This window comes from Solanum dulcamara, chromosome 11 (genome assembly GCF_947179165.1).
Source record: "Solanum dulcamara chromosome 11, daSolDulc1.2, whole genome shotgun sequence".
NCBI classification, from domain to species: domain Eukaryota; kingdom Viridiplantae; phylum Streptophyta; class Magnoliopsida; order Solanales; family Solanaceae; genus Solanum; species Solanum dulcamara.
The window spans coordinates 42,840,867-42,868,219 of record NC_077247.1 but is presented as its reverse complement, the minus strand read 5'-3'; the positions used below and the strand labels follow the sequence as shown (position 1 = coordinate 42,868,219).

General features: G+C 36.2%; 1 protein-coding gene and 2 pseudogenes across 1 annotated transcript; 2 read left to right on the top strand and 1 right to left on the bottom strand.

Annotated features, from left to right (window-relative positions):
* The first annotated feature begins 9 nt into the window (after window positions 1-9).
* On the top strand, window positions 10-15,916 carry LOC129873298 (uncharacterized). The gene is made up of 16 exons (XM_055948367.1): window positions 10-310; window positions 944-988; window positions 1,408-1,448; window positions 1,550-1,631; window positions 2,013-2,057; window positions 2,199-2,255; window positions 2,593-2,652; window positions 2,750-2,877; window positions 11,236-11,500; window positions 11,580-11,646; window positions 12,283-12,353; window positions 12,428-12,517; window positions 14,314-14,422; window positions 14,847-14,938; window positions 15,291-15,396; window positions 15,602-15,916. Exons 1-16 carry the CDS (start codon window positions 179-181, stop codon window positions 15,724-15,726), a joined length of 1,515 nt encoding a protein of 504 aa, XP_055804342.1. The 5' UTR covers window positions 10-178; the 3' UTR covers window positions 15,727-15,916.
* A 698-nt stretch (window positions 15,917-16,614) lies between these two features.
* Window positions 16,615-19,259, bottom strand: LOC129872595 (uncharacterized; annotated as a pseudogene).
* Window positions 19,260-21,741: 2,482 nt separating this feature from the next.
* LOC129875122 (cathepsin B-like protease 2) lies at window positions 21,742-27,251 on the top strand (annotated as a pseudogene).
* The last annotated feature ends 102 nt before the right edge of the window (window positions 27,252-27,353 follow it).

The window sequence follows — 27,353 nt, the reverse complement described above, 5'->3', positions numbered from 1 at the left end:
AAACTTTGCAGAAGTTATATTTTTCCTTCTCCGCCACCATTGGCAGAAGCCTTAACTTTGCTTTTTCTAGAAAAAAGTATAGAGCAGAAGAGAAGGTTGATTGGAAAATAATTAAAATACCCTCTTACCTTTTTGTCTCACCCTTTGATTACTTCAGTAATAGTAGTAGTTATAAAGAATGGCGGCGCCGAAGGAGCAAATAATGGATGTAAGGTCGGTGGTGGAAGCAGTTGCAGCCGCCGGAGATGATGTTGAGATTGATACCCCACTTTATGTGGTTGAAAGCCTCTGTATGCGATGTGGTGAAAATGTATGTGCTTCTTCATCTTTTTGCTTTTTCTGTTTTCTAAGGTTACTGTTTTTTTGTTTTTGTTTTGTCTTTCTTGATGATTTTTGTGTTATTTGAGCAAAAGGGTAATATTCTTTGTCTTCCTTAAAACTTTTTATTATAGAAAAGATGGAAAATTTGCTTTAAGTTGAAGAATGTTGAAGCTTTTGTTGGTTAATTTACTTTTACTGAGATTGTCTGCTTTGGGTATGCTATAAAGTTACAATTTTGATGAGATGTTGTGTTTTTTAAGTCTTTTTCTTTTTTGGGGTTAGCCGGGGAAAGGAAAAAAACCATAGCTTTTATCTTCTTGAAAATTACTGTAGAAGAGTGATAAAAGTCTATTAACATGAAAGTATGCTGAATTGAAGAATTCATATGTTTTGGTTTGTCTCTTTACTTCTTATACATAGTATTTATCTGAGTATTTTCTATAAAGCTAGCTTTTTTGGTTATAAATTGTGGTGCATTAAACTCCTTTTCCCCCTTTTCAATTTTTGTTTGAGCTGCATTGGTGGAAACTCTATTGGGTTTTTGGGCTTGTTTTAGTTTTGTATGGAAATTATCAGCAGGATACTGGTCTTTGTCTAATGGTCTCATTGTTTCTGTTGACAGGGTACAACAAGGTTACTCTTAACACTGATTCCACATTTTAGAAAGGTACTCCACTTCCTTCCTCTTTTTTCTGTTTTATACTAGTTGTAAGGAAAGAGTTGTACAATTTTGGATTTTTCAACCCAAACCAGAATTTTGACTAACCAATATTTTTCTAGAATTGAATAATATAAATAATAAGATCATTCTGATCAGTAAGATATACTGTTATTGTCTAGTATTGATTGCATTTGCCAGAATTTAGATCTAATCCTTATCAGGCAATATCTTGACCAGAATTATGTTTGTCATTTGAAAAATTAAAAGAACTGCAGGATGTGGGATAGAAATTATATCTTCTTGAAATTTTGAAAACGAAAGGTGTGTGAGAAACCATGTTTTCATTTGTGTGTGACCCATGTTGTCACCCTCTCTATTATGCATTAATGATTGTCACTCTAAAGGGAATTTGAATGTTCTTTCAGATATTATTGTCAGCATTTGACTGTCCACATTGTGGTGAAAGGTAAGGCTTTTCATCTCCGAAGACATGGGAAATTGGAGTAACTTTCAGCTCAATTACCTACCTTACCCTGTTTTCCTACTCTTTTCATTTTCCTTCTAAAGAAATAATGAAGTGGAGTTCGCTGGTGAGATTCAGCCTCGAGGATGTTGCTATAGCTTGCGTGTTCAATCAGGCGATAAAAAGGTATTTCCTCTAATATATCTGTTGGCATTGCTATATGCTGTTAGATAAAGCACTAAGGTTGCTATCTACAATTTACTACACTAGTTCTACTGCATCTTTCAATGAACCCGGACTATCTTTTCTCCAAGAAGTTCTCGGGTTGTTATTAAAGTAGAATAATGTCTTGTTGTTTCTGTAGGGTGCGTAGAATATTTATCATGATTCTTTTTTATTCATTTCGTGAGAAAAATGTTTTCTTGCAAACGTTAGAGAGCTAGTAGGCTGCTTTATGCATATTTTTGTGAAGTGAAGAATGTTGTGCATCCCGGGGTACAATAAGGTAATGATAGTTTTGAATGAACTCTTTGCGAATGTTGACTTGCTGGTATTCTGAAACTGCAGTTGCTCAACAGAACAGTTGTGAAGTCTGAAAGTGCTACCATCAAGGTACTTTATTAAACACATTTGTAATTTGTTAGGAGTCTTCACACATACACTTATATTTTTTTTAATTTCTTGATTTCTACATCTTTAATAATCACTTTTATGGTATTCATTATCTTACCAATTTATGGTTGTGCTGTGCAGATACCTGAACTGGATTTTGAGATCCCCCCTGAGGCTCAGCGTGGATCATTGTCAACGGTATTTGCCTTTTTACTGGCTTGCCTTTTCAAAAAATTATCCTGATGATTAAATGGTTTGTGTATGCCTTCATCTCAATGTTCCACTAATGAAATTTTAGGCACGAGTAGTTCAGAAACCTTCAACCTTGTCATCAAAATTTTTCTTTTACATCCTGCTGTGGTGTGTGTTAGGATTTGGAATTTATGGTTTTCTGGGAGATTCAAAAAGAAAAAGGATGTAGGAGCAGTAGTTCTTTGTTCTTCCAGCTGCAAATAAAGAAAATTTTAGAAAGGGAAAAAAGAATACTTAATTGCTTGCCTCTTGTTCTAATAAATATCTCTGTGCTACATGACAGATAGAAGGCATACTGGTTCGAGCTGCAGACGGTTTGGAGGCTCTTCAAGATGAACGGAAGGTGGAGTTTTGCTCTTGGTTTAGAGGCTCACACACATTGGTCTTGTCTTTTTCTCTATATTTTCTCATTCTGATATTTCCTTCTACGGCGCTTGCAGAAAGTGGATCCCCTGATGGCTGAAGCAATAGATCAGTTCTTGATAAAACTGAGAGCATGTGCTTCAGGAGATTCATCCTTTACTTTTATTCTTGATGATCCTGCTGGTAACAGCTTCATTGACAACCCGTAAGAGACTCATTTTATCGCATTTTTTACAGTAGAAATGTTATGACTTCTGCCATTGCCCTATCTAGATATTGGAGTGCTTCATGCCTGTAACAGAAAAAATAATTACTGTGCAATAATATGATATACCATGGTACCATCACGGACAGTAGCAGCATCCTGGACACTGTTACCTGAAATTCTGAACTTTTCGGTTATGGATGAGTAGAACCAAAATACTTTAAAGTTTAAATTTGGAACTAGCCGTTAATCTTCCGACTAAATGTGAATATATAGGCATTACATATGCCATTAATACAGATCAAGAAATGATCACAATCAAGTGTTAGAAGAATATTAGAACACAAAATGACTTGAAAGATCTAATTTGACATTGTGGTATATGGCTCTCTCTTTTTTCCTTTCTGATAAAGGTTTTGTTCCATTGAGTGGCTAAGAGGTTTCTTTTGCTCTGTGTGTTTTGATTAACGATTTAGTGGTTATTTAAAAATTTATACTGTCCTTCAAAGAACAAAGTTTTTATTCAACTCACATAAAATTGGGAAGTGAAGTACCGAGTACGGCCTGACGTTGTACAGTAGTGTGTAAAGCAAATGTTCAAACTAGGGTAACACCATAATAAAAACCAGGTAAATAATGAGGACAGTACTTGCTAGATGATAGACTTGTTCAAGTGGTACTGCTATTGCTATCCCACGTCGGACTAATTGCCTCAGATACAAACCTAAAACTAACCTTCTTTCTTCATTGGTGAATACAAGGTAGGAAAAGTAGCAATGATGAAAACGATGAATTGAAAAGGGGAAACAAAATAATCTTCCTATAAGAATTGTGGAAAACATACTGTTAGAATGCATGTTATAGGAAGGATAACTCTTATCAAATAAGCGGAGCCAAATTCAAAATTCTGCATGTGGACCTTAATCACTTAAAACATGGAAGTTTGAGGTGCAATATTTACTCTTAATAACTTCTTCATCTAAAAGTCTCAGTTTAAGTTGTAACCGATCGACAACAACCATAATGGTGCCAAACCCCTCGGAGTTCGGCAGGCAAGTGATGAAGTCCATAGTGACGCTGTTCCATGGTCTCTCCGCAATAGGCAATGGCTCAAGTAGTCCGCCAGGCGCTTTGTTCTCAACCTTGTCCTGTTGACAAACAAGACAGGTGCAAATACTTCAATATCATCCTGCATGCGCGGCCAATAATAAGAGGATTCAAGCAAAGCCAATGTCTGCTTTTGCCCTAGGTGGCCTGCCCAAGCAGAATTGTGCCCCTAAGGTTTGCCCACCTCGGTACGTACACACGCCTGCCTGTAGTGTATAGCAGGCCATTCTCTTCCCAAAATTTCTCTGTCTTGCCCTGCTGGGCTAAGGCAAGGAGCTGCTTCGCCATAGGATCATGCTGCATACCTTCTTTGATGTTGTCAATAACACTGCTGCACGTTGAGCTGATGAGAGATGCCAGAACAGTCTTCCGGCTTAGAGCGTCGGCTACAACATTAGCCTTCCCAGGCTTGTGCTCAAAGGAGAAATCAAATTCTGCCAAGAAGTCTTGCCAGCGGGCTTGCTTGGCAGTCAGGGTCTTTTGAGTTTGGAAATACGTCGTCGTGACGTTGTCCGTCTTCACAACAAAGTGAGCCCCCAATATTTAGTGACGCCAAGTCCTTAGGCAGTGGACTATGACCGTCATTTTCCTCTCATGAGCTGAGTAACGTCTTTCGGCATCATTCAGTTTTCTGCTCTCAAAGGCTATCGGGTGGCCCTCTTGCATTAGGACACCACCAATAGCAAAATCAGACGCATCCGTATGAATTTCGAATGTCTTAGCAAAATCGGGCAGCGCCAAGACCGGTTCCTTGGTGATGGCTGCCTTGAGTTCTTCAAATGCAGTGCTGCATTTGTCATCCCATTTCCACTCCCGACCCTTTTTCAGTAGGTCAGTAAGAGGAGCTGCAATTGCCGAGTAGGCGAGAATAAATCGCCAATAGTAATTGGCAAGGCCAAGAAAGGACCGAAGCTCGGGCACTTTCGTTGGGGCCTCCCAATCCTGAATTGCTTTCACCTTGTCACCATCCATCCTTATCTCACCATGGCAGATAGTATGCCCAAAGAATTGAATGGTGGGCTGTGCTAAGCTGCACTTCTCTCGCTTATCGCACAGCTCATTGTCTCGCAATACTTGGAACACTTTGCACAAGTGTTCCACATGTTCCTCCATGTTGTTGCTATAAATCACAATGTCATCCAAATAGATGACGACAAACTGATCCAAAAATGGGTGAAACAGCTTATTCATCAAGGTACAAAATGTGGCAGGAGCATTTGTCAAGCCTAACGGCACGGCTCGTGAAATGGCATTTGTCATGCAAGAAAGCTATTTAAGACTCAGATTATATCTATCCCCTATTTACAGAAGGAATAGCTAAATAATTGGGTGAAGGGAAGAGTCCCCTCACTGCAAATTATTAAACAGAATGATGAAATCTAAAACTCCAGATTACATCTATCCCTTATTTACAGAAGGAATAGCTAAATAATTGAGTGAAGGGAAGAGTCCCCTCCCTGCAAATTATTAAACAGAATGATGAAATCTAAAACTTGGCCTAACATACCAAATTGAGCAGATTCTTCTTATATTGGGGAAGAGAGTCTACAACAAAGTAATAGGAATCTTGTTTACCATCAGCTGCATAATTAGCCAAGGCATCAGCCACTCGATTCACTTCTTGGTAGCAATTAGCAATTCACAAACATTGACCTCAGTAAAGCTTGTATTCTTGATGTTAAATAGGCATAATGACTCGCTTAGGATATGTATTAAATTTGTGAGTGTAACGCTAAGCTGGAGGATTGGAGACATACCCTGGAGTCTAAAGGGTTTAAGTTGAGTAGGACAAAGACAGAGTACTTAGAGTGCAAGTTCAGTGAAACACCTCAGGAGGTTGACGTTGAAGTTAGGCTTGGTGCTCAGGCCATCCAAAAGAGAAGTAGTTGCAAGTATCTTGGGTCTATCATGCAAGGCAGCGGGGAGATTGACGATGATGTCACACATCGTATTGGGGTAGGGTGGATGAAATGGAGGCTCGCTTCCGGAGTGCTATGTGACAAGAATGTGCCACCAAAACTTAAGGGCAAGTTCTACAAAGTGGTGGTTAGACCGGCTATGCTGTATGGGGCGGAGTGTTGGCCAGTTAAGACTTCTCACATTCAAAAGATGAAAGTTGCTGAGATGAGAATGCTGAGATGGATGTGTGGGCACACCAGGAGCGACAGGATTAGAAATGAGGCTATTCGGGACAAGGTAGGAGTGGCCTCGGTGGAAGACAAGATGCGGGAAATACGACTGAGATGGTATGGACATGTGAAGAGGAGAGACACAGATGCCCCAGTGCGGAGGTGTGAGAGGCTGGCCATGGATGGTTACAAAAGAGGTAGGGGTAGGCCGAAGAAGTATTGGGGAGAGGTGATTAGACAGGACATGGCGCAGTTACAGCTTACGGAGGACATGACCTTAGATAGGAGGGTGTGGAGGACCCAAATTAGGGTAGAAGGCTAGTTCATAGTCTCGTTATTCTTCTCTATTCATAGGTGTAGTAGTGCATTACGATCTCTTGCGCTTTGACTTCTGATTTCTGTTATTTCTGCTATTATTTATTACTTTCTATGCTTTGATTACTCAACTTTACCTGTGACGCTTTCATTATTTATTAATTATTTATTTAATCGTTATTTGTTATTAGTCTTTATTTATTTGTTATCTATTCGTTATTTGTTTGTTGTTTTTCTCATAAAGCTTTTAATTTTCTATTCTTATCTAACATTTTTTATGCATTTATGCTTTTACTGAGCCGAGGGTCTCCAGGAAACAGCCGTCCTACCTTGGTAGGAGTAAGGTCTGCGTACATTCTACCCTCCCCAGACCCCATGGTGTGGGATTTCACTGGGTTGTTGTTGTTGTTGTTGTTGTGAGTGTAGTTTATAGATCTTCCTGATAGATGGAGGGTTACAGTGGGATCTTAATGATACTTTGTTTTCTCTCTTCATCTATCATTTGATGGTTGATTAGTTCTTACTTTCTTATATGATATTGTTATTGAATCCCCATATCCCTTTAGTAACTATGTGATTCATAATAGTTCTGAAGATTCCTTCTGCTAACTGTAGAAATCCTAGAGCTAAATTTGTAAATTTCTTTGATCATTATTCTAACTTCCAAATGGAGGCAAACGAATAATAAGGATTCATATAGCCCAACCTAACTAGCTTGCATTTGAAGCGTAGTACTGCTGTTGTACTCCACTGGACTACATTCTTAGCTCAATCTGTTCTGTATAGAACACTAATATATTTGTAGAGCATAAGTTGATCAATTCATGCTTTAGTGCACCGGGCTGTCCTTTTTTATAAGTTGATCAATTTATGCAAAATGACTGCCTACTCAGAGCTTGTAGTTATGGAGTTTTTTGAATATTTACTGCCAAAGGGGAAGTGATTGCATCGGAACGGGATCTCAGGCAAGCTCTATCAGTGAAGAGTGAACTTCTCAAATCTTCATCATTTCCTAGAATTGAAGATTGCATAATATTAAATCACACATACAATCTTACTAATTAGACCACTTGAATAAACATTGGGTGCATCACTCCCAAGATAAACTATTAGGGGTCGTTCAGTGCAAAGATTAATAACGCAGGGATTAATTCCTTAGGCATACTATCTGCCATGGTGAGATAAGGATGGATGGTGACAAGGTGAAAGCAATTCAGGATTGGGAGGCCCCAACGAAAGTGCCCGAGCTTCGGTCCTTTCTTGGCCTTGCCAATTACTATCGGCGATTTATTCTCGCCTACTCGGCAATTGCAACTCCTCTTACTAACCTACTGAAAAAGGGTCGGGAGTGGAAATGGGATGACAAATGCAGCACTGCGTTTGAAGAACTCAAGGCAGCCATCACCAAGGAACCGGTCTTGGCGCTGCCCGATTTTTGCTAAGGCATTCGAAATTTATACGGATGCGTCTGATTTTGCTATTGGTGGTGTCCTAATGCAAGAGGGCCACCCGATAGCCTTTGAGAGCAGAAAATTGAATGATGCCGAAAGACGTTACTCAGCTCATGAGAGGGAAATGACGGCCGTAGTCCACTGCCTAAGGACTTGGCGTCACTATATATTGGGGGCTCACTTTGTTGTGAAGACGGACAACGTCGCGACGACGTATTTCCAAACTCAAAAGACCCTGACTGCCAAGCAAGCCCGCTGGCAAGACTTCTTGGCAGAATTTGATTTCTCCTTTGAGCACAAGCCTGGGAAGGCTAATGTTGTAGCCGACGCTCTAAGCCGGAAGACTGTTCTGGCATCTCTCATCAGCTCAAGGTGCAGCAGTGTTATTGACAACATCAAAGAAGGTATGCAGCACGATCCTATGGCGAAGCAGCTCCTTGCCTTAGCCCAGCAGGGCAAGACAAAGAAATTTTGGGAAGAGAATGGCCTGCTATACACTACAGGCAAGCGTGTGTACATGCCGAGGTGGGCAAACCTTAGGGGCACGTTGATAAAGGAGGGGCACGATTCTGCTTGGGCGGGCCACCTAGGGCAGAAACAGACATTGGCTTTGCTTGAATCCTCTTATTATTGGCCGCGCATGCAGGATGATATTGAAGTATATGTTCGCACCTGTCTTGTTTGTCAACAGGACAAGGTTGATAACAAAGCGCCTGACGGACTACTTGAGCCATTGCCTATTGCGGAGAGACCATGGGACATCGTCACTATGGACTTCATCACTTGCCTGCCGAACTCCGAGGGGTTTGGCACCATTATGGTTGTTGTCGATCGGTTCTCTAAATACGCAACATTCACTACCACTATGGCGAGTTGCAAGGCGAAGGAGGCTGCCCGTCTTTTCTTGAGGGACGTTGTCAAACACTGGTGTGTGCCTAAGCACATCATTAGCGATCGTGATCCAAGGTTCATTGGAGCCTTTTGGAGGGAACTGTTTAGCCTACTTGGATTCGAATTGCATTTTTCCACCAGCTTCCATCCTCAGACGGATGGGCAAACAGAAAGGATCAATGGGCTCTTGGAATGCTATTTGCGGCACTATGTTAGTGCCAACCAGAAGGATTGGGCTAAGTTGTTGGACACTGCCCAATTCTCTTATAATCTGCAGCAGAGTGAGGCCACAAGGCGGAGCCCTTTTGAATTGGCTACCGGGCAGCAGCCCAACACGCCTCAATCACTATTTGTTGACGCCGGCTTGAAGAGCCCGGGGGCTTATCACATGGCAAAGGCCTGGGAAGAACAGATCGACCTTGCAAGGTCCTATCTTGATAAAGTAGCCCGGAAGATGAAGGAATTTGCTGACCGTAAGCGACGTCCCACTAATTACTGTATTGGGGATAAAGTGATGGTCAAACTTAATCCCCGACAATTCAAATCGTTGAGGAAGGTGAATCAAAACCTGATTCGACGATATGAAGGGCCTTTTGAGATCATTGCCAAGGCAGGCAAGATTTCTTATCGGGTCGACATGCCTCATCATTTGAAGATACACCCTGTCTTCCATGCCAGTCAACTAAAGCCTTACTTTGAAGATACAGAAGACAAGGGGCGAGGGCAGGGCAGTCATCCCTAAATATTTATCGCTCCACGGCCGTAGACAAGCAGATCGAGGCAATCATTGACCATCAACTGGTGCATGGGAAGGGATGGAATAATGCAAGTGCGCAGTTCCTTGTACACTGCCACTGGAAAGGGACTTCGCCAGAGGAGGCAACTTGGGAGAAGTATGAGGACTTATGGCAGTTTCGCCACAAGGTCCAAGAATACTTGCTGTTTTGTGGCGTCGGGGTCGTCGCCAACTTAGGTGGGGGAACGTGTACCGCCCCGCACGCTGCTACATTGGATTCCAGCAACTTGGTAGTCCAGACAACCTTTGAAACTCTGCCAGCATGCAGCCTGCAGCATTGGGGACAGTGAGCAGGCCTGACAGCTTTTTAATATTTTATTGTTGCTTGTATAGATAGCCATAGTTGAGTGAATTATTGGGGCTTCCAGCCTTTGTTTATTTTCTGTATCTATATAAGCCTTTTGGGCAGCTCCCATTGTAACTAATCTTGAAAATATACAATCAGAAAATTGGCACTTGCCTCCCAAAAGCTTCTTCCTTATTCTCTCTTAGCTTGTGGCTGTTTGTGTGGACGTTTTTCATTCTGCACTTGTTGTGCTTTCTTGTTGTTAGGACTGAGCTTAGGCAAGCCGTGCACGCTGCTTCGCCCCTGGAATCAATTCAATCTGATGGTCAACCTCCCTGCCCCTTTGCCTCCTTGTATTGAACGGGTCCTTGATAACAACAAGGACGTGATGCCAGAAGAACTCCCCCAGCGGTTTCCACCGCGAAGGGAGGTTGACCATCAGATTGAATTGATTTCAGGGGCGAAGCCGCCTGCCATGTCCCCCTATCGCATGGCGCCCCCGGAGTTAGCTGAGTTAAGGAGGCAACTTAAGGAGTTGTTGGATGCAGGTCATATACGACCATCGAAGGCACCCTTTGGTGCACCTGTCCTGTTCCAAAAGAAGAAGGAAGGGACGCTGCGGTTATGTATTGACTACCGCGCCTTGAACAAAGTGACAATAAAGAACAAGTATCCGATCCCTTTGATTGCGGATCTGTTCGATCGCTTGGGCCAAGCGAAAGTGTTCACAAAAATGGACTTGAGGAAAGGCTACTATCAAGTTCGTATTGCTGAAGGGGATGAACCCAAAACGACTTGTGTAACTCGTCTGATCTTTTGCCACTGCTTATCTGAAGGCATCTTTATCTGGATAAAAATCCTTTTATTTTTTGGTAAACAAGAAACAGAATTGCATGTAGCTTGGTTTATGCAAACTGCCTTTGTTCATAAGTCGATCAATCAATCAACTATGGCTCAATGCAGGTTGTCTATATGAATCCTCTGTATCCAATCTGCTCTTTTCATGTCCATTTCTCAAAACTCTATTTGTTAATTTGACGGCAAAAAAAGTATAAGTTAGGTCCATTCCACCTCAAAAGCACCTTTGTTAGTATGTGATTTATAAATTGTTCGAGTAGTATGTTAGGTCCATTCCACTTCAAAAGCACCTTTGTTAGTATGTGATTTATAAATTGTTCGAGTAGTATGCTTACTATAGGTACACTCTTTCTCAAAACTCTGTTTGTTAATTTGACAGCAAAAAAGTACAAGTTAGGTCCATTTCACTTCAAAAGCGCCTTTGTTAGTATGTGATTTATGAAACGTACCAGTTGTAGGCTTACTTTAGCTACACTCTGTTTTATTATTGTTAACCTTATGCTCAGGTAAATGCGTACCTGGCAGGTTAGCTCCATCTCCTGATCCCTCATTGACAATCACATTCTATGAGCGAACTCCTGAACAACAGGCAGCTTTAGGGTATCTTGCTGTTCCATCACAGCTTGGAGAAAGTGATGAGGTATCAAATGAGGGGATAAATAATGTTCCTCATCGACTGCTAAAGGAACCACATGGATCAGTTGGAGCAAGAGCAGGACGTCAAGCTATTGCTCAGGGTAACAGTGAAGAAATGGCTGAAGCTCTATTTCGATATTCAGCCCCTGAAGAGGTACGTTGTCCTGCTGGGGTTCCTTACATATATCTGTCCCTTTTAAATTTTCCTTCTGATAGCTTCCTCTTTTCGACAGGTGATGGTGTTTCCATCAACTTGTGGAGCATGCATGGCGAAGTGTGACTGTAAAATGTTTGTTACCAGTATCCTTTTCAACATTTACGCAATAGATAACCTCATTTCTGCATTCCTCCCCCACACAGCCCCTTTCTGTGAAATAGAAGGGAATACTAATAGTTGCAATTGTGGCCCATCTGTTTATTATATTTGTTATAAATTTATTTTGTTCTATGAGGACATCTACTTCTAATTAATCATGAGAATTTGCAATCATTGACAATTGTATGAAGCTTAAATTGTGAAATGTATTAGCTAATAATTGTCATTTCTTGGAGGATCCCTATACGTCTGTTATTAAATCTCCGTAACAGAGGGACAACCTAAAACAGTTAAAAGAATCTGGATGGGATTATGAGCTTCTTTAGAGTGATTAGATGCAAGTAAAGAGATTTAATAGATGTACTGTTCCTCATGGAAATTATTATTGTGATTTTTTAATTCTCTTTAACGGAGTTGCATACCCTCATCTACACCGAAAATCAATTGGCCCCATATTATTTGTGTTTTTTCTTTCCAATATATAACTTTTACCAGTTGGTATAGTATTTTTTGTGTAGTTTGCCTTTGATTAATTTATCTCTGTGATTTAGCATTTTCTATAAGAGTTGCTTCTGTCATCTTCTGCAAGTTATGGTATTATTGAACTTGACCACTTGAAGATATTCCATACTTTCAAGAAGTAATAGTTATGGCATCCTCTTGTGATGCTTGTGGTTATCGCAACTCCGAGGTAATCTCTGTCATGTACTAGAAATGAATAGCTTATGGAATTTTTATTAATGAGATTATGCCTCGTCTTTACAGCTGAAACCTGGTGGTCCTATATCTGAAAAGGGAAAGAAAATTACAGTTCATGTGGAAAACATTAAAGATCTAAGCCGTGATGTGATTAAGGTACAGCTCTCCAACCTATATTTGTCAGAAATACTAGCTAATTTTATTTTTATTTATTTTTGGTGATCATTCATTGTACGACTTCCTTATAGGAGCAACATTTGATTTTACTGTTCTATTCACTCTTATACTGCTATACTGCTATCTTCGAAGATCATATTTAATAGCTTTTCTCTTTATTATGTTGTTACCTTTCTCAAAAAAAAACATTTCTATTTACTCTGTTATATTTGACTTTAGAAGCATATTTGCGTACTGCTTTCACATGTAACATGTACTTCTTAAGCTTTGAAGATCACGATCAGTGAAAGAAAAGTTGTGCAAGGATGTAAAATATCCAGCATGTTGGCATGAATGCCAAGTCTTTACATTTTGTCTGGAAGCTGGGACCTATTTGTTATATTCTTTTCCCTTATGGATTTGTTAATATAGCATTTGAGAACATGCTTGAAGGACAAAGACGACACAGTATCTGAAAATGAAATACATTTCATGCTTATGACCCAAGATTATATTACTTATTTTTAGAGAGCCACAAGTAAAAAGCGAAAGAATAACATGGGTGGCAAAGAAAAAACTAATTTGTACTTTTGGTGTAAAACTAGTCTAGAGTGTAGTAGGCTGCCTGCTTTATTTCTCTGTATTTTGCTCCTTCTGTACCGTCTTGGTACATTTATACTTTTACCTTATCTAGAAAATTAAATTAAATTAATGAACAAATGATATTAACGAGTTCGTCGCACCGGGCTTGCCTAGTGCGGGTTACCTTTCCAGTGTAGTTTGCAAGTTATTGCATAGGAGCGGGGGTTTTACCCTGTGCGCACCCGAAGGGTAGTGACTGCAGGTTTCCCTTGTCATCACAGAAAAAAATGATATCAGCTTCCAACATCAGATCAGAGAGAATTATTTTTTTACGACAAAAAAAGAAGAGACTTATAAAGCACCACAACACCCAAGGGTGAAAACCTTGATGAACAGGTTTCAAATCCCAACAGAGATAAGAAAAAGTAAACTCTTCCCGTCTACCTAAAACTTTGGTGGCAGAATTATCTGGTGTTTGTGGTGGTCAGAGGTTGCAGGTACCCAGTGAAATAGTTGAGGTGCGCTTCAAGCAGGCCTGACCATCACCATTATCAATAGAAAAAGAGTATAAGAGCACCCTATATCTTGCTGTCGAAGCTGTGCAGAAGGATCCACTTTCTTCGCTGCTAATTTATTTTAACCTTCATCTTTTTATTTGCAGCTACTTCTTGTTCCACTTTGTAGTTTTCTTGCAGTGGGCCCACTAGTTATATGCCGATTCACTGTTTGTCTTGACTAGGGTTATTCAGGATTTTTGTCCACTTCCTTTCTCCTTATATTAGTTGTTTTGTTGTGAATTCTGTGCTTCAATACTGATTCGATTCAACTGAGATGCTCATGATTTAATAATAAGAATAAGAAATAGAATGAGAGGACAGCATCAAGATCATGTTCAAGGGCTGGCATCTTCATAACAACAACATACCCAGTGAAATCCCACAAGAGCTGGCATCTTCATCTGATGCGTAAAAGAAGATTCGAAGAAGCACAGCTTCTTTAACTAGTTCTACTTGACAGTATCATACTTCTATTATGCAGTACCTTCATTCCAACTGTTGAGCCCTAATTATCTTGAATCTACTTGATATCACACATATTACACATAGGAAAAGAGGTTTTTTTTTTTTTGGGCACGGCTTGGAGCCATTTAACTGTTTCACCCAGTCTGTTTCTTTGCATTCCCTGACTCCAAACTGTTGTTTTATATTTACCAGTCGGATAGTGCTGGAGTAGAAATTCCTGAGCTTGAGTTAGAGCTCACTAGTGGCACTTTGGGTGGAATGGTGACGACAGTTGAGGGGCTAATTACAAAGATTAGCGAAAGTGAGTATCTTGTTTTACCTTGGTTTCTTCCCCTTCTCCTTATTTATGTTTCTTGGACAACAATCTGCGGATGCATATTCAGTACATCGATTATTTCAATGAGGCACACTTGAAATTTCAACCTCATCTAAAGGTCGAGCTTTAATTGAACTACTGTGAATCTACAGTCGTCGTATTTAAGTCTCTTTACATGTTTCTGATTTCTTCTTTTGTTTGTTTTGTGTCTGTTACTGAATGACTTTTGTCTCAAATGACATTTGTCTAATCAATATCTCGAGTTTTGCAAATACTTCTATTAGTTTACGTGGACTACTGAATGTCTTTTTCAATCTGAATGACCTATTCTTTTGTGACATCTGTATTTGGTCTTTTTTAGTTTGTCATTTAAACATCCTCTTGAGTGAACCTTTTGTTTTAAATTTAGGTCTCGAGAGAATACATGGATTCACATTTGGTGACAGTCTTGAGGAAGACAGGAAGAGCAAGTGGTTGGATTTCCGAGCAAGACTAGACAAGGTAAATTTGGAGAGATACCTCTTTACTTGCTATATCAGATATTGTTTAAGCTTATATCTGAATTTCTCCATTAAGAATTCATTTCTATTCAAGATTATGAGATGTGAATCACCTGGTTCGACGAAAATGTTAATGGAAAATAATTATCAATATGCCACAATTACCACCCCTAGCCTTCTTCAGAGGAGCTATTTTAGGTGGTTATAACCATTTTTGGTACCATGACTGAGATATAAAGATACGATCCGTATTTTCAAATACAAGACTCCTTTTAACTTTCCTCTATATAACTCCATTTCCACAAACTATTTATTTAATATATTTTTTGTTTTGCATTTCAAACATTCCTCAGCTTTTGAGCTTGAAACAACCGTGGACATTGATCATCGACGATGCACTTGCAAATTCTTTTGTTGCTCCTGCGACCGATGATATCAAGGATGACAAACAATTGACATGTAAGTCATTTTTGCTCTTAATTAAGGTCTGTGTACACTCTTTACTCTTCAAACCCCACTTGAGTGATTACACGGGGTATGTTGTTGAAGAAGCAGCCGAAGTTTGTAGATGTTTTGTTTTCCCTCTTTTACACAAACCTCCTTCAATTGACAATAGGCGTGTTAGATTTTGCTCATTTGTGAACATATTACATCATTAATGCAGTTGAAGAGTACGTTAGATCGTGGGAGCAAAACGAGGAGTTGGGTCTTAATGACATGGATACCACCTCGGCCGATGCTGCTTACAGTTCAGCAGATGCTGCACTCAGCAAGAGTGCTGGCAATTGATGTTTTTGTGCTTTCTGTTATTCATTTATATTGCTCTGGCCTTGAAATCTACTGTGTTTCTTCGCCTTGATTAGATTTTGCCGGTCTTCTTTCCTTTAGCTTCGTAGATGTAAAAATTATTCCCTTTTTGCCTTTGGACATTTACCCCTCTTTCCAGCAGTGTTTATTATGAATGATGAATTATTCTATATCTATTTCTTGTATTAATATGAAGTTAACTGTAGTTTAATATTGGCCTAGTTAATTTTGCAAGTAATAAGCTGACTGTTGAAGAGTTTTCGAACCATAAAAGAAAATCAAATATGGTAAGACTTTTGTTTGAAAATTTGAAAGTGGAAACTATGTTTGATCATACTTTTGCAAGAAATATTTAGAATTTGATTCTACTTTTTAAAATTTATATTTAGATTTTCAATTTCTAAAGATCAGCAAAATTACCTAAGCGTAGCTAATATACTTGAAATATATAATTGAATTTGCTCTAAAATAGTAATATTTTAACATAGACCGTCGCTTAATGTCATAGATTATATTCTATATGCAAGCTATCATATACTATTACGATTACTTTCATTTTATTTGGTATTTTGAAAGTTGGAGTATTGTCTACTTTCATTTTCTTTGGTATTTTGAAAGTTGGAGTATTGTTTGGTTAAAGTTTTTGCAAATAATATCAAAGATGACAAACAGTTGAGATGTAAGTCATTTTTGCGACAAGTGATCAAGCTTATAATAACAGTTTCTTTGTCAAAATTTGGACAAACAGAATTTACATAAAATAAAAAATTAAGAGAGGCTCAAAACTCTTGATATTGTTTCAAAAACTGAAATTAGCTAATTAGTATTGTCCACAAAATTAGTTGAAACTGTCCAGGTAGTACCAATTCTTCAGAGCAGCATATATTGTAGATGCGCTTTAGACTGCCAAGATTGTTGGCCCAACATTAATGTACTCTTACTCGCCCTAATAGGCGTATGCAAGGTCAACAACCAAGCTGGATTCTTTTGTTTCACAAAGTGTTTCAGTTTCTTCTTGGGGTGTTGATTGATGTTGTGTCTGGTTCTTCTCCAACAATGTGTCACTCATATCTAATATTTCAGTCATGTTATTTTTTGGCATCACAAATTCTTGAACTTGAGAAAAAAACGCAGTTAGCCTCAACAGACCATTCTCATCTTCTTGAGTCTGCACCTGATGATGATTAGATTCTACTATTGTTTGTTTAGAAAAATTATAGTCCGGATCCATCCATACTTTGACACCCATAAATTCAGCCAAATTATCATATATTTTAAGCATATTTATATTTGACTTCATGTTCGCAAAGTCACAAATCATTGTTTCTTGAATTTGAGAAAAAGTATTTAGCTCCAACTGACATGACCATTCTGTTCTCCGGGGGCCTCTTGAGTTTGCACCTGATTGTTCCTCATAGCAGAGTCCCCACCACCAGATGGTAGTTCAACAAAGCTTTTATTATTGGCTTGAAGTTCCAATATGCAATAGGGTCCTCATTAACACCAAAAGTACAACCTTCCTGCAGGTCTGTTGGTTTCTTTGGCAGATTATTTTCTGGCATTGCGTTCTCAAATTCCAAAACACCATTCTCTTCACCAGCAGCCTGCACCTCAAGTTGATCAAATTCCGCCCCTGGATTTACTGATCATCCCATAGTCCTCATTCCACATATCCCTTATTTCAGGATCATCATTTTTTAACAACGCATCGATTCTAGATTTTTCAATTTGAGAAAGTAGTAGTTAGCCCCAACACACCATTCTCTTCACCTGATGAACCCTCTTGAATTTGCTTCAATAATTTTGATAGGAGTGATCGCCTTATATTCCTGATCCATCTGTGGCTCAACAGAATTTATTCCTGAAATCACCTTTATATTCGCCATGTCTTCATCAGGAAAATCCATAATAGTTGTCAAGTTTCTACTTGAGAACCATTAGAAGAATTTTTTTTGGACTTACTTTTTATGGAACAAATAACGTAATTTCTAAACTTTTGCCAGCATGAGAACACATCTTAGTGTCATAAAAGAGACTCTTCTTGTATCGATAATCACAGAGTTGTTCTGCTTACTCATCACCTTTTTTCCCTTATCTTGTTGCTTCCAAGTCCCAAGTTTTTCGCCCACAGAGCTGCAAAATCTGACGTTTACTTCCTCATTCTTATGCCTTGGCGAAATAAAGAATCGGAAAATACTAGTGTTCCCATCATCTTGTCCTCCACAGTGGCGGCCATAGCCATATGTTATCCAAGGTTCTTGTTTGTAAACATCACGCTCAATAAACCTGAGAAGGAATGTGAATAACTCTGAATCGGAAGGATGAAATCGATACCCTTGCAACTCCATCACTATTTGAGAGAGTTTATGAGTTAATGACTATCAATTTATACAACAAAAAAGAAAAAAAAGTTGAACGCAATGGCAACAATTTTAGGAATGCCTGTAACACGTAACTATATTTATAACTAAGTCAATCCTTGCCTGGAAACCTAATTGGTAATAACTTGGGAAAACAAGTAAAACCCAATTGGTAATGACTTGGGAAAACAAGTAAGAATTTAGAAACTTAAGAAATTTTTTTTAACTCACGATTTTCAACAATAAAACATATTTAGAAACTTAGGATTTTCAATAGTAAAACAATATTTGGAAACTTTCGAATTTTTTTTAAAACTTAAGCTTCTCAACAATAAAACAATGTATTCTATTTATTCATTTATAGGAGGACCTTTTTTAAAAAAAACAAAATAGTTTAAAGGAAAAAAGGATTAAATTGTCGTTTAACTGCCGTGAGAAATTGAACAAAAAGGGTCTCAATAAATTGGTTTGGTCTAAAAATACCTCTTCAACTGATAATATGGTTCAAAAATATCCTTATTGTTACTTAATAAGTCAAAAATACATTTTTCTTTACGGAAAAGGGTGGAAAATGCCCTTCAACTATTCGAATTGGTACAAAACTACCTTCCATCCACCTTTCAGCCCCCAAATAGCATGATGTCAACATTTTGGCTCAAAAATACCTTCAATATTAACTTTTTTCTCATATTGCCTTATTTTTAATAGTTCCTCTAAAGTAAAATTATTAAATAATTATTTATTATGTTGCCCATTCTGATTGGTCCAAATTTAAACCCTTCTCAAATAAATATCAAAAATCACATATAATTCATATTTTGACCTGAACGCTTGAAAATAATATTTAAAAAATATATTAATTTCATGATATCTTTTTATTGACCTATTTTAGATTAGGCATAATACATAAATATGACAATTAACTTGGCTTTAACTAACAACTATGACCTCTAACTTTACTAATGCATAAATAGACACTTTAACTGAGTTTTTGGCCAAAATTATCCTTAAACTATACTCCAAACTTAGATTACATCCTTAAAATATTATTCTTAGCAGAAAACATCCTCCAAGTATTTAAAATTTAACAATTTTCATCCTTCTGCTAGAATTTTTCAGAAAACTAACCAATCGTACAAAAATCAAGTCACCCATTTGTATTTATTATTCTAAAATACGTCAAAAATATTATTATGAACTTTTTGGGCAATTGAATTTAGCATTATGCAAAATCTTTTAATTAACAGTTTTTTCATTTATTTTTCATGTGATTTAATATTAAAAAATTACCAGTTGAAATATGTTTCTTCTCAACTAAATCTGCTTAAGCGGTGTTTGTAGGAGACTTCCACTTCTAATAATGGAGAATGAAATTTGAATGCTAGACATAATCAGAATTTTGATTAAAAACTCGAATGCGAGGCATAATTAGAATTTTGGTCACCTTAATATCAAATTGCACCGAAAAATTATTGATCTAACTACAATTTGACTTTAAAAAGGTGAATATAATTAACCTCTAGCTTCTTTTCCTTGGTAAAAGAGAAGAAGAGCAGATCATGTATCCTCACACCTTCATAACATTTTTTGTTTCAACAAGCAATGATGTCCACGATTTTTAATAAAAAAAATTTCAAGAGGTTTTTATAGCAGGTAATGAATTATGCAGAAAAACTTTTTGTTCACATGAATTGCACATGTTTCTGTAGGATTCCTTAATTTTTTGACAATATCTAACTGAAGGATGAAAATTGTTAACTTTCAAATACTTGGAGGATGTTTTCTGTCAGAAAATATATTTGAAGGATGTAATTTAAGTTTGAGGTATAATTTAAGGATGTTTTTGGCCAAAAACTCCACTTTAATTATCCAAAACTTGAACAAATATACACATTCGTCCTACATGGCAACCTACATGATAATTTTATGTCCCCCGTGGTGTCCTACGAGTATTGTGCCACGTACGACATATATGTCTACTTGTTCAATTTTATACAAGTTTAAGTGTCTACTTGTGCACTCTCAAAGTTGTAGGGCATAAATGTAAAATGAGGCCAAATTAAAGGGCATATTTATGTATTATACCTTTAGATTAATACCTAATTTATTATAACTTAACTCATATATAGGGATCCATCTAAAATTTGCGTCTCAATGTCCATTTAAAAAAAGATTATTATTTTTTATTAACACAAGATTTTCTATTAATTATCCAATTGTCTTATTCATTCCCTCTTTTTATTCTTTTTTAATCTCTTATTCTTAATTAAGATATCAAAGACTTAAACTTGACATAAACCTACATGTTCATATTCTTTTCATTTATATTATTATCATTAGGGCTGTTCACAGTTTTGGTTAAAATCAAAACCAAACCGAAAATTTAACCAAACCGAATAAAAAAACCGACATTCAGTTTGGTTTGGTTTTAAATTTGAATAACCGATAATATTTGGTTTGGTTATGGTTATAGAAAAAAATAACCGAATAAATAACCGAACCAAACCGATAATTATATACTTAAAATTTATAATTATTTGTATGTATAATATTAGTTTTTCATAAATAATTAAAGATATTTTATACGTTTTAATTATTAATTTAATATTAATATACTTATTTTTAAGGCCCAACAATCCGAACCCAACTCTCAAGCCCAATTATAAATTCTAATAAATACTAAACAGCGGTCCAAGTCCAACAATCCAAGCCCATTAGCCAAACTCTCAAGCCCAATTCTAAATCCTAAATTTCTAATAAGCACTAAGCACTTGAGCAGTAGGCAACAACATAAAGTAAAAGTTAAAACTTTAAAACCCTAGTATCTGTTTTCCTTTTACATTTTTGTTCCTCTCACGTTGGTTTCTCACAAAGTCACAGACTCACAGTCATAGACTAACAGTGAAGGCTCAAGAGCAACCTCAACTCCTCAACCCCAAGTATAAGATTGTCAAATTTTGAGAAGGTTTGTAAGGAGTTTTTCAAGTTTTAAATTGATTTTAAGTTGTTTTCTTTTTTTCCCGAATGTTTAAGTTGTTTCATTTTCTGTTTTGAACCTCTGTGGGTCGTGAGGAAAAAAGAGCTTCATAAGAATTTGAAGAATGTAGAGAGAGAATATTTGAATTATCTCGGCTAGTCATAAATCAAATAACCGAATCAAATCGAACCAAACCGACAATAACCAAACCCGTGGTTATTATTTTACTTGGTTTGGTTATGGTTTTAGACATTTAATAACCGATTAAATTGGTTTGGTTATGGTTTTAATAAATAACCGACCCAAACCGAACCATGAACACCCCTAATTATCATGGTGGGATAGGGATGGAGATCAGTGGCGGATCCAGGATTTTAAATAAGGGGGTTCAAAATCTAAATAAGTAGACACACGAGCTAGTCGAAGGGGGTTCGACATCTATTTTATATACATAAAAAATTATTTTAACCATGTATAAATAGTATAATTTTCCGCCGAAGGGGGTTCGGATGAACCCCTCGGCACAAGGTAGGTCCGCCCCTGATGGAGATAGAAGAAAAGATTGTTTTTTATTCGTTTATTTTGAATTTTAGATACACATACAAAAAAAATGCTATTAAATTATCTTTTATTAAACTAATTATTTTTATATGAATGTCCTCATAATTTTCTTCCTTTGTTTCTCCCTTATTTTGTAAGTCATTATTTGATATCAAGGATGACAACCAGTTGACATGTAAGTCATTTTTGCACTTAAAATTTTGTGTACATTCTTATCTTTTCTAGACTCCACTTGTGGAATTAATACACAGTGTATGTTATTGTCCAAATTAAAGTTTTTGGATCTTTTGCTTTCCCCCTGTTTTACACAAACCTCTTTTAAATAACAATAGGCGTGTTAAGTTTTGCTCATTTATGAACATATCATTACTGCAGTTGAAGAGTACGTTAGATCGTGGGAGCAAAACGAGGAGTTGAGTCTTAATGACATATGGATATCAGCTCGGCCGATGCTGCACTCAGCAAGAGTTTTTGTGCTTTGTGGTATTCATTTATATTGCTTTGGCCTTGAAATCTACTCTGTTTCTTCGCCTTGATTAGATTTTGGGTGTCGTCTTTCCTTTAACTTCGTAGATGTAAAAACTATTGCCTTTGGACATATACAGCAGTGTTTATTATGAATGATGAATTATTCTATATCTATTTCTTGTATTAATATGAAGTTAACTGTAGTTTAATATTGGCCTAGTTAATTTTTCAAGTAATAAGCTTAGACTGTTGAAGGGTTTTCAAACCATAAAAGAAAATCAAATATGGTAAGACTTTTGTTTGAAAATTTAAAACTTGGAACTGTGTTTGATCATTCTTTTGCGAGAAATATTTAGAATTTGATTACTGTGTTTGATCATTCTTTTGCAAGAAATATTTAGAATTTGATTCTACTTTTAAAAATATATATTTATATTTTCAATTTCTAAAGATCAACAAAATTACCTAAGCTTGGCTAATATACCTGAAATATATAATTGAATTTGCTCTAAAATAGTAATATTTTAAAATAGATAGTCACTTAATGTCATGGATTAGATTCTATATACAAGCTATCATATACTATTACAATTATTTTCATTTTATTTGTTATTTTTAAAGTTGGATTTATGTTTGGTTAAAAAAATTGCAAATAATATCCAATTTTTGAATGTATTTTTTTTTTTGAAAAAACATGAAACATGATTTTAACATGAAAATAAAATTTAAATGGAAGTGTTTTTATAAACATAAAAAAAGTTAGAATAAAATTTGAAAAAGGAAAATACTGTAAAAGTGAAAAAATGAAGAAGGTGTTCTTCAAATTGCAAATACAACTTTTAGTTATATTTAGAATTTTCATGGCTAAATGTTAATTTTTTAAAACAAAATGAAAAACAAATTCAAAAAAACAGTGAATAGTTTTAGTCAAACAGGTCCATAATTCTTCAAATGCCAACAAAATTCATGGAGATCTCAGATATAGGTTTTTTAGGTTTTGGGCATCATCATATTCACTATTTGAAAAATAAAATATTTCACTATAAATAGAGTTAAAAGTATTTCTCTACTATCATTTGCTCCTTCAAGGTGGGATTAAATGTTCATTATAGGGCCACCTACCTCTTCCAACTATTCGAAAAAAAATACACTCTTCGTCATGCTATCTTGATAAAAATTACGTTTTTTAAAAATTAATAAATATAATACGTAGTTTATTAAACTATTCTTATTTAATAAATATTTTTAAAAAAAATTGAACACTCCTGAAAAGATGAAGTATAAATGTATAGTTGAAAAAATATACTATATTATTTTTTGTTTTGAATTCTTAAAGTAACATTTATTTTTTTTCTAAGCTAATACTTATTTTGAGACGAAAGAAGTATATACGTGTTACTTTGTTATTCGTTATGGCACGTAGGTAGCACACCTTTTGTTTTTTTGTGAACCAAAATTATTGAACATCTGAATCACGTTTTTTCCACATCCTTCTCAATTGGAGCTTAAAAAAAGATAATGATAAATAAAATTTAAAACAACAACAATTAAAAATCTAGGTGTATATTAATTGAGTTTTCTGGCTTACTAAAAGTTGAAAATGACAAATTCTGCTATATAGTTAACAAAATATCTTCAGTCACATCTCGTAACAAATTATAGATAAGCTATATTGGTATTATCAAAAATATTTACCAAGTATAATGTACTCTTTTGCATATTGATCAAATTGGTAGTTCATTGGCAAATTTATCTTTTAATATTTTTTTTCTTGAATTGAAAGATAATTTATTATTACATTTCATGTCCCTAACATACCAAAACTAGTTGTCCCTCTACCGGTTATGTAGATGTATGTAAGAATTGATACATCGAATCACATTTTATTTTACTGATAATCATATTTACATCATAGTGACGTTGTCAATCCTTTGACTTAGGAATAGTAAGTTCTATTTCTTGATGGGGCGCACAAGGGACCTTAAAATCTATAATGATAGATTAGACTCATGAAATCATGATTTGTTCCACAAAATAAAAGGCTTAAATTCTTACAAGGTATTTCTTGATGGGGCGCACAAGGGATAGATTAGACTCATGAAATCATGATTTGTTCCACAAAATAAAAGGCTTAAATTCTTACAAGGTACAAATAGCTCAAACTTTCTTCATGAAAAATCAACAAACAATTCTCATCTAGGGATGTCACATGGAGAATTCAGTTTTACTAATAAAATAATACAACTTGAATTCCTCATATCTCAATTTAACCAGGCTATTGTGCAAGGTAAAAGTAAAACTAGCTAAATTGATTTCTACAGTACTATCCAAAAAAATATCTAAAAACTTCACCAATCAATGTCAAAGAGGGGGCCACTACTTGATTTTCATTCCATGATTTTTTAATGTCTTGTATCTACTAGTACTATATTTCTTTGATTTTCCAACAACTTTATAACTTAACATCAGAGAAAAAAAAACTTCTCTATAGTATTTGTTTCTTCTTGCATATTATATGGATTTTAGTAAAAAAAGGGTTTAGTTTACAAAGACTATCTTTTTGGTTGAGCACATTTGTACTCTTGTCTATGGTTTAGTTTACATAGACAATCTCTTGTATAAAACTATAATTGAACCAATGTGATTACATCTAACATTTATGTCCAACTAGTAGTTAATCAATTGTAAGACAAGACTGTACTAAAGTTTTAGGATTTTACATCCTAATCATAGGCGACTATATTAAACTAATCTATTGCAAATTTATTAACGTTTGGATTCTACCTCGTAATCCTAAACTATGTTGCTCTCTACCACTGGAGTTGCAAGTCTATTCTCAAAAAGTTTATCTTTGTATGTTGTTCATTGATGAATACACTTGCTAGATGTATCATTTGTTCTTATGGAAATTAAACCAGGTTGTTGCAGAGAAGCCAATATCTGAAGCTAAAGAGGAATCTGCAATCCTTCAGGTATATGTTATTCTGTTCTTGGCTTATAACCCTTGTTCCTTCAGTTTAAAAACTGAGAGAGATTTTTGGATGGTCATGTAGGAATCAATCATCAAAGAGGTTAATGAAAATTCCAAAGCTGGATGGAAAGCTTCATTCAACCCTCGATTCTCGAACTTCACTGTAAGATCTTTTTATAAATCTTGAACAATTGTAGTTCCTTATATATAGAGGATATCTCATTCTTCCCCACTCCTGTTTACACAGGTTTCTCAATTTAAGCGCCTGCTTGGAGTTAAGCCTCCAAGAGAGAGTGATCTTAAGAGCATCCCTATTTTAACTCATCCAAAACTTAAGAATTTACCAAAAGAGTTCGATGCACGAACAGCTTGGCCTCAATGTAGCACTATTGGAAGAATTCTTGGTCAGTTTCTTCATCATATTGTTTAATCCTTCTATGCTATATTCTGATTAGTACAATGCTGATGTTTTCTGTATCTTACATTGCAGATCAGGTGACTGCTCTCCCTCTTAAAAATGCTAACTGCCCTTTCCAAGTTCTATAGTGGTCTTATCCTATATAATTCAGGGACATTGCGGTTCTTGTTGGGCTTTTGGTGCTGTTGAGTCGCTTTCTGACCGTTTCTGTATCCATTATGGCTTGGGGTAAATTCATGTTTAATCAAATAAACACTTGCAAAATTTCATTTCAACGATGATCGTTGATGATTTGTTTTTGATGTGTGATGTAGAATATATCTCTATCCGTAAATGATGTATTAGCATGCTGTGGCTTTTTATGTGGGAATGGCTGTAATGGTGGATATCCCTTATCAGCATGGCAATACTTTATCCGCAAGGGTGTGGTCACAGAAAAGGTAAATTGTTTTCTTCTCGACTTATTGTCACCTCCGAGAGTTATGCTCAATGGACTCATTATTAGTAAAACTTGTTCTTGCAGTGTGACCCTTCGATAATATTGGATGTTCCCACCCTGGTTGTGAACCTATATATCCCACCCCACGGTGCAATAGGAAATGTGTTAAACAAAATCTACTCTGGACTAAGTCCAAGCATTTCGGTGTCAATGCATACTATATCTACTCCGATCCATACAGTATCATGACAGAAGTTTACAAGAATGGACTAGTTGAGGTTACTTTTAGTGTTTATGAGGTAACAAGGATAAGTATCTATATATTCTGTGAATGTTGTGTCGTATTTACTGGCAAAATACTTATAGGTACAATGTCGATTTCTTAGTACAAAACAACTAACATAAGTTACCTGGTGATGTAAGGGTCAATCTTTTCCTTTCCTAGAATAAGGATTTGTTGAAATTTTTCGTCGATCACAGGATTTTGCTCACTACAAGTCAGGAGTTTACAAGTACGTAACAGGGGAGTTAACCGGAGCCCATGCTGCTAAGATCATCGGATGGGGAACCAGTGAAGAAGGAGAGGACTATTGGGTATGTTGTAACTATTCTATTTAGGATTATGTTAAACTTATCAGCAGTTAATCATCTTTTTTTTTCTGCAGCTTGTTGTGAATTCTTGGAACAGAGGCTGGGGTGATGTATGTCCTTATTGAGTTATTCCTTATACTTTGCACCCGTTTACGTAGTTGATTTCTCAAATGGTCACTCAACTGATACTTATTATCTCGGAAAGTCACCTTTATTCTTATTTCCAATTTTCTTCAACAAAGAAAGTGACTTTCTAAATCAGTTCCATGTTTACACGCGCAAAAAAGTTAATAAGTACTATATTTCTATAAGCTTTTTGTCTCTGTGTGTTTGTGTGTGTATGCCAGGATGGCTACTTCAAGATCAGAAGAGGAACAAATGAGTGTGGCATTGAATCTATTGCAGTTGCAGGCTTGCCTTCAGCAAGAAATCTGAATATGGAACTTGATGATGATTTCCTTAATGCATCAATGTAAAATGCTACTTCATCAACAGGACACTAAATATAATGCTACTACCATAAAGTCTATGCAATTTAGGAGTTGTTTGGTAGAATAGTGTTGTTGAATATGATGTATTAGTACTGTTGATATTATTAGTGATGATATTAATTATGCTTACATTAGTTATGATGAGATTATTTTTTATGTCATATTTGATTTGATGTATTAAAAATAACATGCATTGCATAATTTATTTGTTTACAAAATATCCTCTACAAATACGGTGGAAAAGATGCATGAAAGGTTTTGAGAGGCAACTGTGTCTTTAATTATGTCAATACATACATTAAAACTTCTTGCATGACTAATACTATGATTTTT

Bases quoted from the DNA above. Each gene is read 5' to 3' on its own strand.
- LOC129873298 (XM_055948367.1), top strand. From the start codon at position 179: ATGGCGGCGCCGAAGGAGCAAATAATGGATGTAAGGTCGGTGGTGGAA. The intron at 2,256-2,592 runs GTATTTGCCTTT...GCTACATGACAG, and splicing joins AGCGTGGATCATTGTCAACG to ATAGAAGGCATACTGGTTCG. The intron at 11,647-12,282 runs GTATCCTTTTCA...GACCACTTGAAG, and splicing joins CTGTAAAATGTTTGTTACCA to ATATTCCATACTTTCAAGAA.